The sequence below is a fragment of the Aegilops tauschii genome, chromosome 5 (assembly GCF_002575655.3).
Source record: "Aegilops tauschii subsp. strangulata cultivar AL8/78 chromosome 5, Aet v6.0, whole genome shotgun sequence".
Lineage (NCBI taxonomy): Eukaryota > Viridiplantae > Streptophyta > Magnoliopsida > Poales > Poaceae > Aegilops > Aegilops tauschii.
In genome coordinates, this window is record NC_053039.3 from 424,255,176 (window position 1) to 424,268,165 (window position 12,990).

At 43.3% G+C, this 12,990-nt stretch overlaps 1 protein-coding gene across 1 annotated transcript; it reads left to right on the plus strand.

The window, feature by feature from the left end:
- The first annotated feature begins 7,451 nt into the window (after positions 1-7,451).
- LOC109768080 (RING-H2 finger protein ATL72-like) lies at positions 7,452-8,773 on the plus strand. The gene has a single exon (XM_020326813.2). It carries the CDS (start codon positions 7,886-7,888, stop codon positions 8,417-8,419), a length of 534 nt encoding a protein of 177 aa, XP_020182402.1. The 5' UTR covers positions 7,452-7,885; the 3' UTR covers positions 8,420-8,773.
- The last annotated feature ends 4,217 nt before the right edge of the window (positions 8,774-12,990 follow it).

The following is a 12,990-nucleotide window of genomic DNA, read 5'->3' on the forward strand; positions in this document are numbered from 1 at the left end:
GAGTCCACATCACTGACGTTGGGTAAGAACCAGCATGCAGCAGCTATAAAAATCCCCCCGTTCATCTCGAGCTACCGCTCCACAAGCGCCAGAGAGTGTCTCAGACTGGAAAGCAGCATCAACATTTATCTTTACCATCCCATGTACTGGTTTTTTCCATAAATCATCAATCTTCCTAGCAGGTCCATTCGGCTTAAATGATCTAATATAGTTTGTTGCCAACACCTTGATCGAGAGTGCAGTTTTCTCTGGGTTCTGAACCTGTATCCCTTTCACCGACTATCGTCTCTGCCACCATATATACCATGCAGCAATAACAGCAAGTTCTGCCTTTGGTATCTCTCCATCTGTGCCTCGTAATTTCGAGATGATCTCCATGGTTATAGCTCCCGATCTATCTTCGATGACAGCTCTTTGTATGTCTCGCAACAGCCCCAAACTGTCCCAGACTTTGGTTGCTCTTTAACATTTAAACAAACAATGATGTATATCCTCATCACCAACCGAGCACACTGGACATTGTGGAGAACATGGGATATGCCGGTTAACTAGGACTCCTAGACAAGGGAGAACTTCGTGCAAAACTTTCCAAGCAAAATGCTTGATTTTCCCCGGTATTTTAAGGCTCCACATATCTTTCCAGACCGCATTTATCCGTTGGCTCCCTTGTCCATCAGCTCTCATAAGGCATGATCCATGCTGGTGTTCAAATTCCATGTGGTACGCCGACCTCACAAAGAAGGTGCTAGAGCATGTGTAGTTCCATCCTACGAAATCTTCTGTCAAGTTAGCAGATAACCGAATCTGTAATATTCTGTGTACATCCACGGGTGAGAAAATATCACGAATGAGGTCTTCGTCCCACTGTCCCGTATATGGATCGATTAGATCTTCTACTTTGGTGAGCAGTGTTGCCCCCCTCTCAGTGATTACCCTTCGTGTCACACTCGATGCAATCCATGGGTCCTGCCAAATATCAATTTTTGATCCCGTTCCCACTCGCCATATACAGCCCCTCTTGAAAGTTTGGATGCCCGCTACAATGCTTTGCCACGTGTATGATGAACCTTTCTTTGGCCCTGCTTTGAGGATATCTCCGTCTGGGTAGTATTTTGCCTTCAGAACTTGTGCGCACAAAGAGTCCGGGTTCTGGATTAGTCGCCAGCACTGTTTTGCTAACAAAGCAAGATTAAAACTATACAAGTCTCTAAAACCAAGCCCACCTTCCTTCTTTGGAACACACAATCTCCACCACGCAAACCAATGCATCTTTCTATTCTCCTCCGTATCTCCCCACCAAAAACCAGAAATTTCATCGGTGATAGACTTGCAAATACCTTTTGGTAATTTAAACACAGACATGGCATAAGAAGGTATTGCTTGTGCTATAGATTTGACCAAGATCTCCTTACCTTGCATCGAAAGTGTTTTCTCCTTCCAACCCTTCAGTCTCTGGCAGACTCTATCAATCAAATGCTGAAAACAGTCGCTCCTGTCCACCCCCACCATAGTCGGGAGGCCCAGATAAGTGTCAGATAGGGCTTCTGTCATGATGTTTAAGTCTCTGCAAACAGTCTCTCTGCATGGACACTCGTATTTGGGCTGAATAAAATACTTGATTTGGCATTACTCACAAGTTGTCCTGAGCTCGTACAATATGTATCAAGGACCCTTTTCAGAGTACCCGCATTATGTGAATCTGCCTTCATTAGAACCAGCGAATCATCTGCAAATAACAGATGCGAAATAGAAGGGGCGTTTCTACAAACCCTGACCCCCTCAAGGCCCCCAATCTCCTGTTCATGTGCTAGCAAACTTGTTAGTCCTTCAGAGCATAACAAGAATAGATATGGAGACAAAGGGTCTCCCTGTCGTAGGCCTCTCGTAGGAGAAAATTCTTCAGTCTCGGTATTATTAAAACGTACTCGGTAGCTTACCGAAGATACACATTCCATAATCAGCTCTACCTAATGTGGATGAAAACCCATCTTCAACATTATTTTCTCCAAGAAGTTCCACTCTACTCTGTCATATGCTTTGTTCATGTCCAACTTAACAGCACAGAAACCGTTAGCCCCATGAGTTTTCTTTTTTATAGCATGGAAACTTTCATAGGCTACCAACACATTGTCGGTGATGAGTCTTCCTGGCACAAAGGCACTCTGTGTTGGGGATATAATCTCAGGGAGAATCTGTTTCAACCTATTCGCAAGCATCTTTGAAATTATTTTATACACCACATTACAGAGACTGATGGTCCTATACTGTGTGATCAACTCTGGGCTGTTCACCTTTGGAATTAGCACAACATTTGTAGAATTCCAACCATCTGGAATCTTCTTATTGTTTACAGCATTAAGTACCTCATCTGTCAGCTCATCACCCACTATATGCCAAAATCTTTTGAAAAATATTGCATGAAGTCCATCAGGACCAGGAGCTTTCATATCCCCTATCTGGAACAAGGCTTTACGGACCTCTTCTCTGGTATACTCAGCCAAAAGCAAATTATTCATTTCATTTGTAACCAAAGGATTTACAGAGTTTAACAGGTCCTGATCTACATCTGCCGAAGTGGATGTAAAAAGATTAGTAAAATAATTCTGGATCATAGGCTTAAGATTATCATTACCTTCTACCCAGAAATCATCACTATTTTTAAGCTTCTTTATTAACTTCCTACGTCGACGCGCCGAGGCTGAATAGTGAAAATAAGCTGTGTTTCGGTCACCTCGGCGCAGCCAACTAACCTTCCCTCTCTGTGCCCAATATATCTCATCTTGTTCAAGCAAATTCTCAATCAACAAGGAGAGTTCCTTCTGTTGCAAATTTATACCTGGTGTCGGGCTAGCTTGCATCAGAGTTTCAAGCTCTCGTTGTGCATTTCTCAATCTCGATCTAGGCTCCTTCAGTACAGACCTATCCCATGCATGCAAGTCCTTGTGGACAGCAGCTAGTTTAGCTCCTGTACCGGGGCCAATACCCCTCTGGGTAGCTTTCAACCACGCCGTTTTCATCACCTCTTCAACAGTTTCCTCTGCTAGCCATCTAGCTTCAAAATTTCTTTTGTAGGTCGGCCTACTCTCTGCCACCCCAGCTAAGTGATCTGTATCCAAGCAAATGGGTCGGTGGTCAGACTTCCCCATCTCAAGGTTGCACAGACCCACCCAAGGGTGCATTAGCAGCCATTCCGCGTTTGAAACTGCCCTGTCCAGCCTCTCTCGTCAACCTCCTCGGAACCAAGTGAATTTGTCCCCTTCATATCCCAAATCTTCCAATGAGCAGTCAGACAGCGCATCCTGAAAAGCTTGGATGCGAGTGTGAGGGCGAGCAGCACCCGCTCCTTCTCCGATGAGAGCAGAATCTCGTTGAAATCCCCTATAACAGCCCACGGTAACCTGGATTGCGCATGAAGGTCCCGCAACAGTCTGTATGTACGATCCTTATTTTCCCAGCTTGGCTCACCGTAGATCCCGGTGAGTCTCCACATATCTCCATTCTCCTCTTCTACCGAGACATCGATGAAATCAAGGGTGGAAGCCCGGGAGTAGATCCTTACCTCCTTCTTCCAAACCAAAAGTAGTCCACCCTTTCTACCATCTAAGCTGGGAGCAACGATCATCTCATCCATGCGTAATTTCCTCATCAACTCTTCTGCCTTAGCTTCATCCAAATGCGTTTCAGACAGAAAGAACGCATCCGGTTCATATCGCCTCTGGATGTCCAGAAGCGAGCGAACTGTCGGGGCTCCCAGTATGCCCCGATAGTTCCAACTAATTAGTTTCATTGCTTCCGGCGATCACCCTCGAGGGGTGTCGCCGATGTGCTATTTAAACTTGTCTCACCCTCATTTGCTGACTTCATCCTTTTCGGATCATGTACCTTTTGGGGTGTGTTTAGCAACCTCTTGTCTATGGTCTCATTTGCTCCGTTTTCCAGCAGATTAACCTTATCGCTCACAAAACCCTGGGGAGGTGAAGTACCAGCAAGTTCATGCCTGGCAGCCCCACCATTCACCACAATATTGCCGTTCTGATCCATCAATCTCTTCCGTACCATGGGAACTGCAGCCCCTTTGTTCCCCTCTGGCTCAACCTCCATATCTATGTTTTCTTGAGGGTTAGGGTCCCCAGGGTTACCACGCCCTGTGCCAAAGCCTCGGCCTCTGCCCCCTGCAGCACCACCACGTCCACCACCTCTTTCCTCACCTCGCCCAAACGGGGCATCAAAGGTGACCAGCAACCAGTCCCCCCATTGACACTCCTCGGCTGGGTGTATCCCGCCACCACATTCTGTAGCAATATGGCCTATGAGCCCACAAAATTCACAGAAATCTGGAAGGTTTTCATATGTGACTGGATACTTCTTTTTCTCCTTCAAAGTCAGGGGAACAAAACGAACAAGTGGTGTATCCAGTTTAACAAAAACTCGAGCCCTCAAGTATTTTGTTGGGTTAATCCGGCCCTCATTAACAATCACTTTAACTGGCGGAACTCCAACCTTTTTTGCTATCTTCTCTGCTATCTCTGTCTTCTTCATAAGCCCCACCGGAATCCCGGTGATTCTTGCCCATACTGGAATACGGTCAAGCTTATACTCTTGCACATTGGTCAAACCATCGTATTCCTCCAAAACCACAGTTGAGTTACGAAATAACCACGGACCACCGTTCATGACACGGTTCCAATTTCCCAAGCACAAGAATTGCGCGAGGAACAGATTTTCTCCCTTAGGTTTAAAGCTTACACCCTGCGCCGCCGCCCATGCGTTTTGCATAGACTTGAATAGTGAGACATGGCTAAACGGCTTCCGAGTATGAACCTTAAAAATTGCTATCCATCTCGTCTCAGCTATCAGGCCATCGATCTCACCAGAGAGATCTAGTTCCTCCTCTTCCTCGCCATGGAGGTTCAGACCTTCAAATCTGTCCTCCAGGACTGCATCATACCCTGGGCCCCTCGATCCATCTCCACTGCTCGCCGATCCGCCTGTTGCCGACTGCCTCGGCTCCACTGTCTCTGATCCCGCCATCGCCCTCTCTAACCCAGCCATGCACTTCCTTCTAGCAGTAGCCACACACCAGGGGAATCACGTGGGAACTCCCCGGAGGGAGATCGGACGTGAGATTGTGCGGTGTTTCAGGGTAGATCTGGAACCCTAGCAGCGCGCCGCCGGGGATATCTGGAACCCTAGGTGCGCCCTAGGGGAAAACTGTAACTCCCCACAGAGATGTTGCCATGCAGGATGTCATGGCAGATTCCTTTCTAGCCACGGAAACAAAGCGAACGGTTTTGCTCTTTTTGTTTTGGATACAGTGGGGACATGCACAACGTAAATTCACACTCTTCTGTTGTAGCAGATAAGAGCACGCTTTTTTGCTCCATTGTTTACAATGCAGTAGGGTACACACACACACACACCACTCGAGCCACTAGCGCTCACAACCATGAGATTTCACTGCGAGATGCGATTCTCTAGACTTTGGAGTTGTGATTGCAAGGTCCCATGCGCACAGCTGTAGTGTTATTAAAAATAACTAGCTAAGTGGCCCGCCGATGTCCATTTACTGTCTGTCATATTTTGTTATTAAACTCCTTCCATAGTTGAGATTACATAAATTACAGATTCCATTATCATTTTAGCTTATTACTACAAATATTTTATTGAAATTTAACAAATCTATGGATTAAATAATTTTCTATAGTTTAGCCCTATCATTTCTTGGAAAGATATTAAACATCATGGATGTTGTTATATTATTGTGTTTCCTTATAGTCTTGTGCTCTAAAAAAGTACCATATTTATGTCACTAGAAAATTTGTAGTCAAAAAAGTGTATCACATGCATCATGAAAAACAATTGGTGTCGTACTTCTTATTATTTCTATATGTACAGAATTATAAATGCATTAGCAGGTAAAATTTCTTTGTGGACAGATTTTATACAAAATTTATAGCGTCAAATATTTTCAACATGGGACTTTTTCTCTGATGAAAAATTATTTCCTTGGAGTAACTACTTGCTCTTCTATTTAAAAAACATAGTATTCATAGATATGTTTGTGTTGTAATCATTTGAGCTAGTTTAACAATTTTCCATTATTTACACTAATAGGAATAATAGGGATCGGCTTTGCCATATCATCATGGTGTTCGTAGTTTCACATTTGTATGGAAGATGATACCTAATACAAAAAGATGATATATGTCTCTCATAGTTCTTTTGTCGGACTTCATAGTTTTTCTCAAGCTTCTAAAACTAAATGTACACAACATATTTAGGCCAGAAAAGCTCACATCTTAATAAAATGTATTTCCTTCATTTATCAATGGAATATAACCATCATATCCTCCTTAAGTTGTTATATAATTCGTGTTTTCTTCCATCACCGTTGACATTTCATACATCTAGTTTCCATTTAGTATATGTTTTAATTTTATTAATGGACTTCATCTAGTTTCACATGACTATTTTATATAGTTTCATATGATATAAATTATCAGAAGGATGGCTTCTAACATCTTTCATAGATAAAAAGCAGTTTCCAACATATACCTATTTTGTACTCCCTCTGTCTCATAATGTAAGACGTCTTTTAAAACTACACTACTGTCAAAAAACGTCTTACACTATGGGACGAGGGAGTAGTTGTTTATTCCGTACTAGAGACTACAAAACTCTTTTTTGGTGCAAACTTTACATATCACCAAAGTGTTTATAATTTTACATTTGTATTCAAAATTGCACTTTCCTAATTTTACAAACTTTATTTTCCCCTAACATTTGTTTTGTTTCGCTGTATATTTGTTGTAATCATTTGTGCTAGTTTAGAATTGTCCAGTATCTACATTGAAATGAATTACTGGGATCGACTTTGCCATATCTTCATGGCGTTTGTAGTTTCACAGTTGTATGGATGATGATATCTTATATAAAAAAGGGCTATTTGTGTATGTCGTTGTTCTTTTGTGTGACTTAATAGTTTTTCTCAAGCTTTTAAAAACTGAACTAGATGACCTATTGAATGATTGGCAAAGAGACCAACTGCAGCTCGAAAGTTAAGTGAATTATTTGAAAGTTTTTTTCTCAACTGGCTGCTACTGCGTAAAGATGAAATAGGATCACAGAAAACTGACGTCAGTTTTTTTAGTGATTTCGTCTTTCTATTGATATCTCCCAAGAACGTATTGACAAATTTGACCTTAGAGCGAAAGTATTTCACAAACTAAACTTTCTTTGAAAGTATTTCACACCGCTGACCCTTTTGTGCAGCGCCCGACAGCAAGGCGCTGCACTCTACTGTGCAGCTCCTTACAAACAGGCGTTGCACAGTGTAGTGCAGCGTCTTGCTGTCGGGCGCGGCATAGGTGTAGCGCCTGAGTGACAGGCGTTGCACAGTAGAGTGCAACGCTTTTCTGTCATGCGCTGCACATTAAGGGTTAGCTGGGTGAAACACTTTTAAAAAATAGTTTAGTTTGTGAAATAGTTTCGTTGTGAGATCAAATTTGTGCCTTTTGCCGGCAGTAGCGACGGCTACAACGTAATACCTATACATGTGCCACTTTTGACGCGGGCGTGGGGACGGGCACCACGTAGTACAGCACAATAGCCACAGTCGTTCCACTTTGACAGTCGTAGGCGTGGGCTTTCACTACCAGATAGATAGGGTTGCTGAACTTTAGCCAATGCCTTTGTCATCCAACAAACTACACTCGCACATCGTCCGCACCCCCCCTATATATAACCCACGAACAGAGCAGAGAACGACAGACAGACAGACAGCAGCCAGTTCGAACCAACAACCATATTTCATCTAGCTTGAAACAGAGGCCGGGTGAACTCTCTGCTCGATCGACATCTCCCGAACTATATAACTTCATCAACCATGGTTCGTCCTGATTCGGAGGCGCCGGCGCCGAGCGTTGCCTACGGAGGCAGCGGAGGCGCCGCGGCTCCGGCGGGGACGAGGGCAGACTCGTCTTTCGAGACCAACGTGGTGATCATCCTGGCCGCGCTCTTCTTCGGGCTGCTCCTCATAATCGCACTCAACTCGCTGGCGCGGTGCGCGCTCCGGTACGTGGGGCGCGGGGCCGCGCCCGCTGCCGGCGAGGGGCGGGCGTCGGCGCGGGTGACCTGCAGCGGTAGCGGCATCAAGAGGCGCGTCCTGAGGAGCCTCCCCGTAGAGGTGTATGGCTCCGGGGAGGACATCGACGACGTGTGCGCCATATGCCTGAGCGAGTTCATGGACGGCGAGAAGGTGCGCGTGCTGCCGCTCTGCGGGCACGGCTTCCACGTCCGCTGCGTCGACGCCTGGCTGGTGTCCCGCGGCTCCTGTCCCACGTGCCGGCAGCCGGTCATCGAAGGCGCGCCCGCGAAGGCGGCGGAGACGAACACGGTCATCACCGTGGTCATCGTGTGAGTCCATCTCGCGGCGAAGCATATGCCATTGCTGCCGGTACAGCACAGTCCCGCATGCGCAAGGTCTTGTGGTTGTGGAAGTTTCCGGTAATGATTGCTGCCATGCTTGTCAGCCGCAGCTTGCTAGTGGAATGTATATATATGACCGAAGAGCTCAATTGTTAGTGTAAATGTTCGACGGCGCAAAATGCTCTACTGACATACTATGAGTAAACAGTTTTGCTGAGCTGAATTACTTTGGTCCTGTGTCCCATTCTCCATCGCTGTCGACAAGTAGGGTTGCCTTTGATTCTCCGTCTCTCATGGGACTAACGACCGGCAAAGCTGCTGTCTTTTTTAAACGGAGTTCCATAAATTGAAAATCTTGGACAAGGTGACGCAGTCTCACCTTACCTAGAGCATGTACAATAATGCTATCTTATGATTGCCACGTGTACAATAAATCCTGAGCTGAAGGACAGACATAAAGACAATACCTTTTCTTAATTAAGAGATGACAGAAATAAAGGCAATACCTTTTTCAATTAAGAGATGGTCACATCAGAATAATATGTCTCACCCTATATTTACAGATATATACTAGTTATCAGAGATAATACTATGGAATTGTACATCATTTTTTATTGCCTCCTCTAGATTATGTGGTGGGTTATCAACTGTTGTACGTACCCTTATTCACTATATTAAGGTTTTTATTTCTGGTCAGGGTTTTGGGTCACCCACGGGTTGCTGGATATTCCGATGGGCACCGGAAACTTTGCAATTGTTCAAAAAAATTTAACGAATTTGAATTTAAATGTATAGAGGGTGTCAAATAGGACATGTATGCAAATTTAATCAGAACAAACTTCCTGGCCTGGTGGTCACCACCGCAGCTCCCCACCACAGACGGCACCATTGCACTGACTGAAGCCATCCATCTAGACCACAGGCACACACGGGCCGAGATTCGCCCCGACTACTCCTGGAGGCAACCCTTCGCGCCGCCAACTAGCGATGAACACGGCCGCAACGGTCATCTTCCTGGCAAATCCTGATCCGACCGAGCAAATCCCCACTAGATCGGACAAGAAGTTTCCACATGGGTTGCCCCTGCCACCAGATCCGGTGAAGAAGGCGCAGTAAGATGCTGGATCTCGCTGGCGGCTGCCACCATCATCAGTGGACCATAGCACCATCCACATCCTCCGCGCACACCTGATGCCTTGCCGCCGCCGCAACAAGGAGCAACTTCCGGAGATTGCCACCCCCTTCTCTGGTGACCACACAACCTTTCCACCGGTGGCCTCCGGAGGTGGCAAGGAGGGAGATGCCCTTAAGGAGCATATTTGGCACGGCAAGGTATCAACGTTGTTTCGAATCATATATAATAGAACAGTACGTTTAGAGCAAGCTATTTGCTGGAGCATATATCTATTTATTTTAGAGGAAAAGTGCATATATTTATGCCAAGGTAGATATTAGCGACTGATAACATGCACAACAAAACAACCCTGCCCTACATACTGCTATTCTGCTAGACCCAACTTTACGAACAGATATCCTAAACAATTCACTTTGTTACAGATCATTTACAAAACTCATTAGTATCCTCCGAATCTCTCGGCTAATTAAGTTGTGATAACCTTGGATATCCAAGATACCAAGAACTTGCAAATAAACAAAATGAAGCACCAACCACCGATCACTATGCGCACTACCGCGTGCATTGTCAGCTTAAGCACCCATATATGATAATAAACTCCCCACAGGGGCGATGCCATGTAGGATGTCATGGCAGATTCTTTCCTAGCCACGGAAACAAAGCATACGCTTTTGCTCTTTTTGTTTCGGATGCAGTGAGGACACACACGACGTACATTCACACTCTTCTGTTGTAGCAGATAAGAGCGTGATTTTTTACTCCCTTGTTTACAATGTGGTAGGGACGCACACCACGTACACGCAACACTCGTGCCACTAGCGCTGACGACATGAGCTTTCACTACGAGGAGTGATTTTCTAGACTTTGGAGTAGCGATTGCAATGTCCATCGCACACAGTTGTAATATTATTGAATATAACAAGCTAAATGGCCCAGGCAAATGCGCGGACAAAGAATATTTAATGCATGTCAAATTTTATTATTGGACTCCTTATATAATTTGAGATTACAAAAATTCAGATTCCATTTATTATTTTAGCTTATTATTACTAATATTTTATTGAAATTTACCAAACTACAAATGAATTATTGTCTATAGGTCAGTCATATCAATTCTTTGGAAAGACAATAAGCATCGTGGACGTTGTTATATTATTCTGTTCCGTATATTCTTGCATTCTAAAAAAAAAGTACCATATTTATGTCAATCGTAATATATGTATACAGTTATATGACCCCTAAGAAATTTGTAGTTAAAAGTGTGTATCACATTCACTTTGAAAAAATGATTCATTTCGTATTTTTTATATTTTTATATGTAAATATTCATAAATAATAACATGTTATGTTACTCCATTGAGAAAATAACATGTCAAATGAAAACATATTGGCTTAGAGGAACTACTTGTTCTTCTATTTAAAAAGCAATATTCATAGATATGTTTGTGTTGTAATCACTTGTGGTAGTTTAGAATTTTCCATTATTTACACTGAAATGGATTATTGGGATAGGCTTGTCCATATCCTCATGGTGTTTGTAGTTTGATATTTGTATGGAAGATGATGCATAATACAAAAAATATATTTATTTGGCTCATAGTTCTTTTGTCTGACTTCATAGTTTTTCTCAAGCTTCTAGAACAGAATGTACACAACACATTTAGGCCACAAAAACTGAAATCTTAATGAAACTTACTTCCTTCAAATATCAATGGAATGTAGCCATCATATATCTTCAATAAGCTTTCATACATTTTGTGTTTTCTTCCAACCTCCTTGATATTCCCTACATCTTGTTTCCATTTGGTTTATATTTCAATTTTATACATGGAAATCATCTAGTATCATATGAATATTCTATATAGTTTCATATGACCTCAATTATGAAAAGGATGGCTTCTAACATCTCTCATTCTAAAAAAGTAGTCTCCAACATATACAAATTTTGTAGTTGTTTATCCTATACTAGAGCCTCTTTTTGGTGCAAATTTTCCATAGCACCACACTATTTGTAATTTTATATTTGTATTCAAAATGGCACTTTCCTAAGTGTACACAATTTATTTTTATCTAACATTTGGTTTGTTTGGCTTTATATTTGTACTCGGACTTCTATACGTAAAAGTACACAAAGTTTTGCATTTATTTGAAATATATGTATGGCTCTTGTTATAATTAACTGCTCTTTTACTAATGGAGTACAACAGTTAGGCCAAGTCATTATATCATAGCCTGCAAGATTTTCATAGCTATACCTAACCATCATCTACTATAACTATCTTTAATAAATAGAATGGCAAGACTGTATATAAACATGATCTTGTAGTAAACACAAAAATATAATGATGCACCTCTAAAAGGAGGCGATTCTGGTGAATTTAACATAGTTGTAGCCTGCTCAACTCATATTACTTCTGTTAAAAATGTTAATCTAAATAAATTACAAATTTTTGGACTTGGCATTGTTTGGTACCATGACCTACTTCCAATTCTCATGACTTGTGTAGTTGGTATTTAAAACTTGATTATGTAGATGATTTGTTGCACAATAAAACATTTGTGTAACATTCTTTTAATAGCAACATATTTTTCTCTCCCCTCGCATATTTATTATGTCTCTCTTTTTTTTGCGAAGAAATTTCAAATCTATTCATCAATCATGGTAGTACAGAGAACATTAGAGATAAAAAAATTCATAACTAGGTCCATGGACCACCTAGTGACGACTACAAGCACTGGAGCGAGCCAAAGGCGCGCCGCAGTGATGTCGCCGTCACCGCCCCTCCCTCACCGCAGCCGGGCAAATCTTGTTGTAGTAGATAGCCGGGAAGTCATCATGCTAAGGCCCCAAAGGACCAGCACACCAGAGTAGCAACCATCGTCGATGAAGAGTGCTGCAGATCGGAAAGCTCAAACCTGTAACCACACGAACGAAGACGAACAAAAACTGGATCCAAATAGATTCACCGAAGACCAGCACGGACCGACTTTCGCGAGATTCGAAAGAGACACACCTCCACACATCCTCTGACGACGCTATTCGCACAATCGGGACGGGGATAGGACGTGTGGGACATTATTACTACTGAGGGACATTGTCGCCGCCACACAACCCTAACCAGCACGTTGAACCTAACAAAAACGAGAACGGGGTCCCTCCGGCCGATGGGGAGCCGAGATCCTTCACACCTCCACGGCCCAAAGGCCATCGGAGGTGGGGCGGATCGGCGACGGCGACGGCAGGAGGAGAAAAGAGACTTTTCTTGTGGAGGAGGAAATATATCTTGGAGTTGTTTACAAGATACTACAGTTAATCAGGTATCATGTCTCTCTTCACCTTACCTGTCTCTACACCTCACAAGAGCATAGAAGTTCAACTATAAGTCTGCTCAAAATATAACCTTGGGCGTCTTTGATAAAATAAAGGT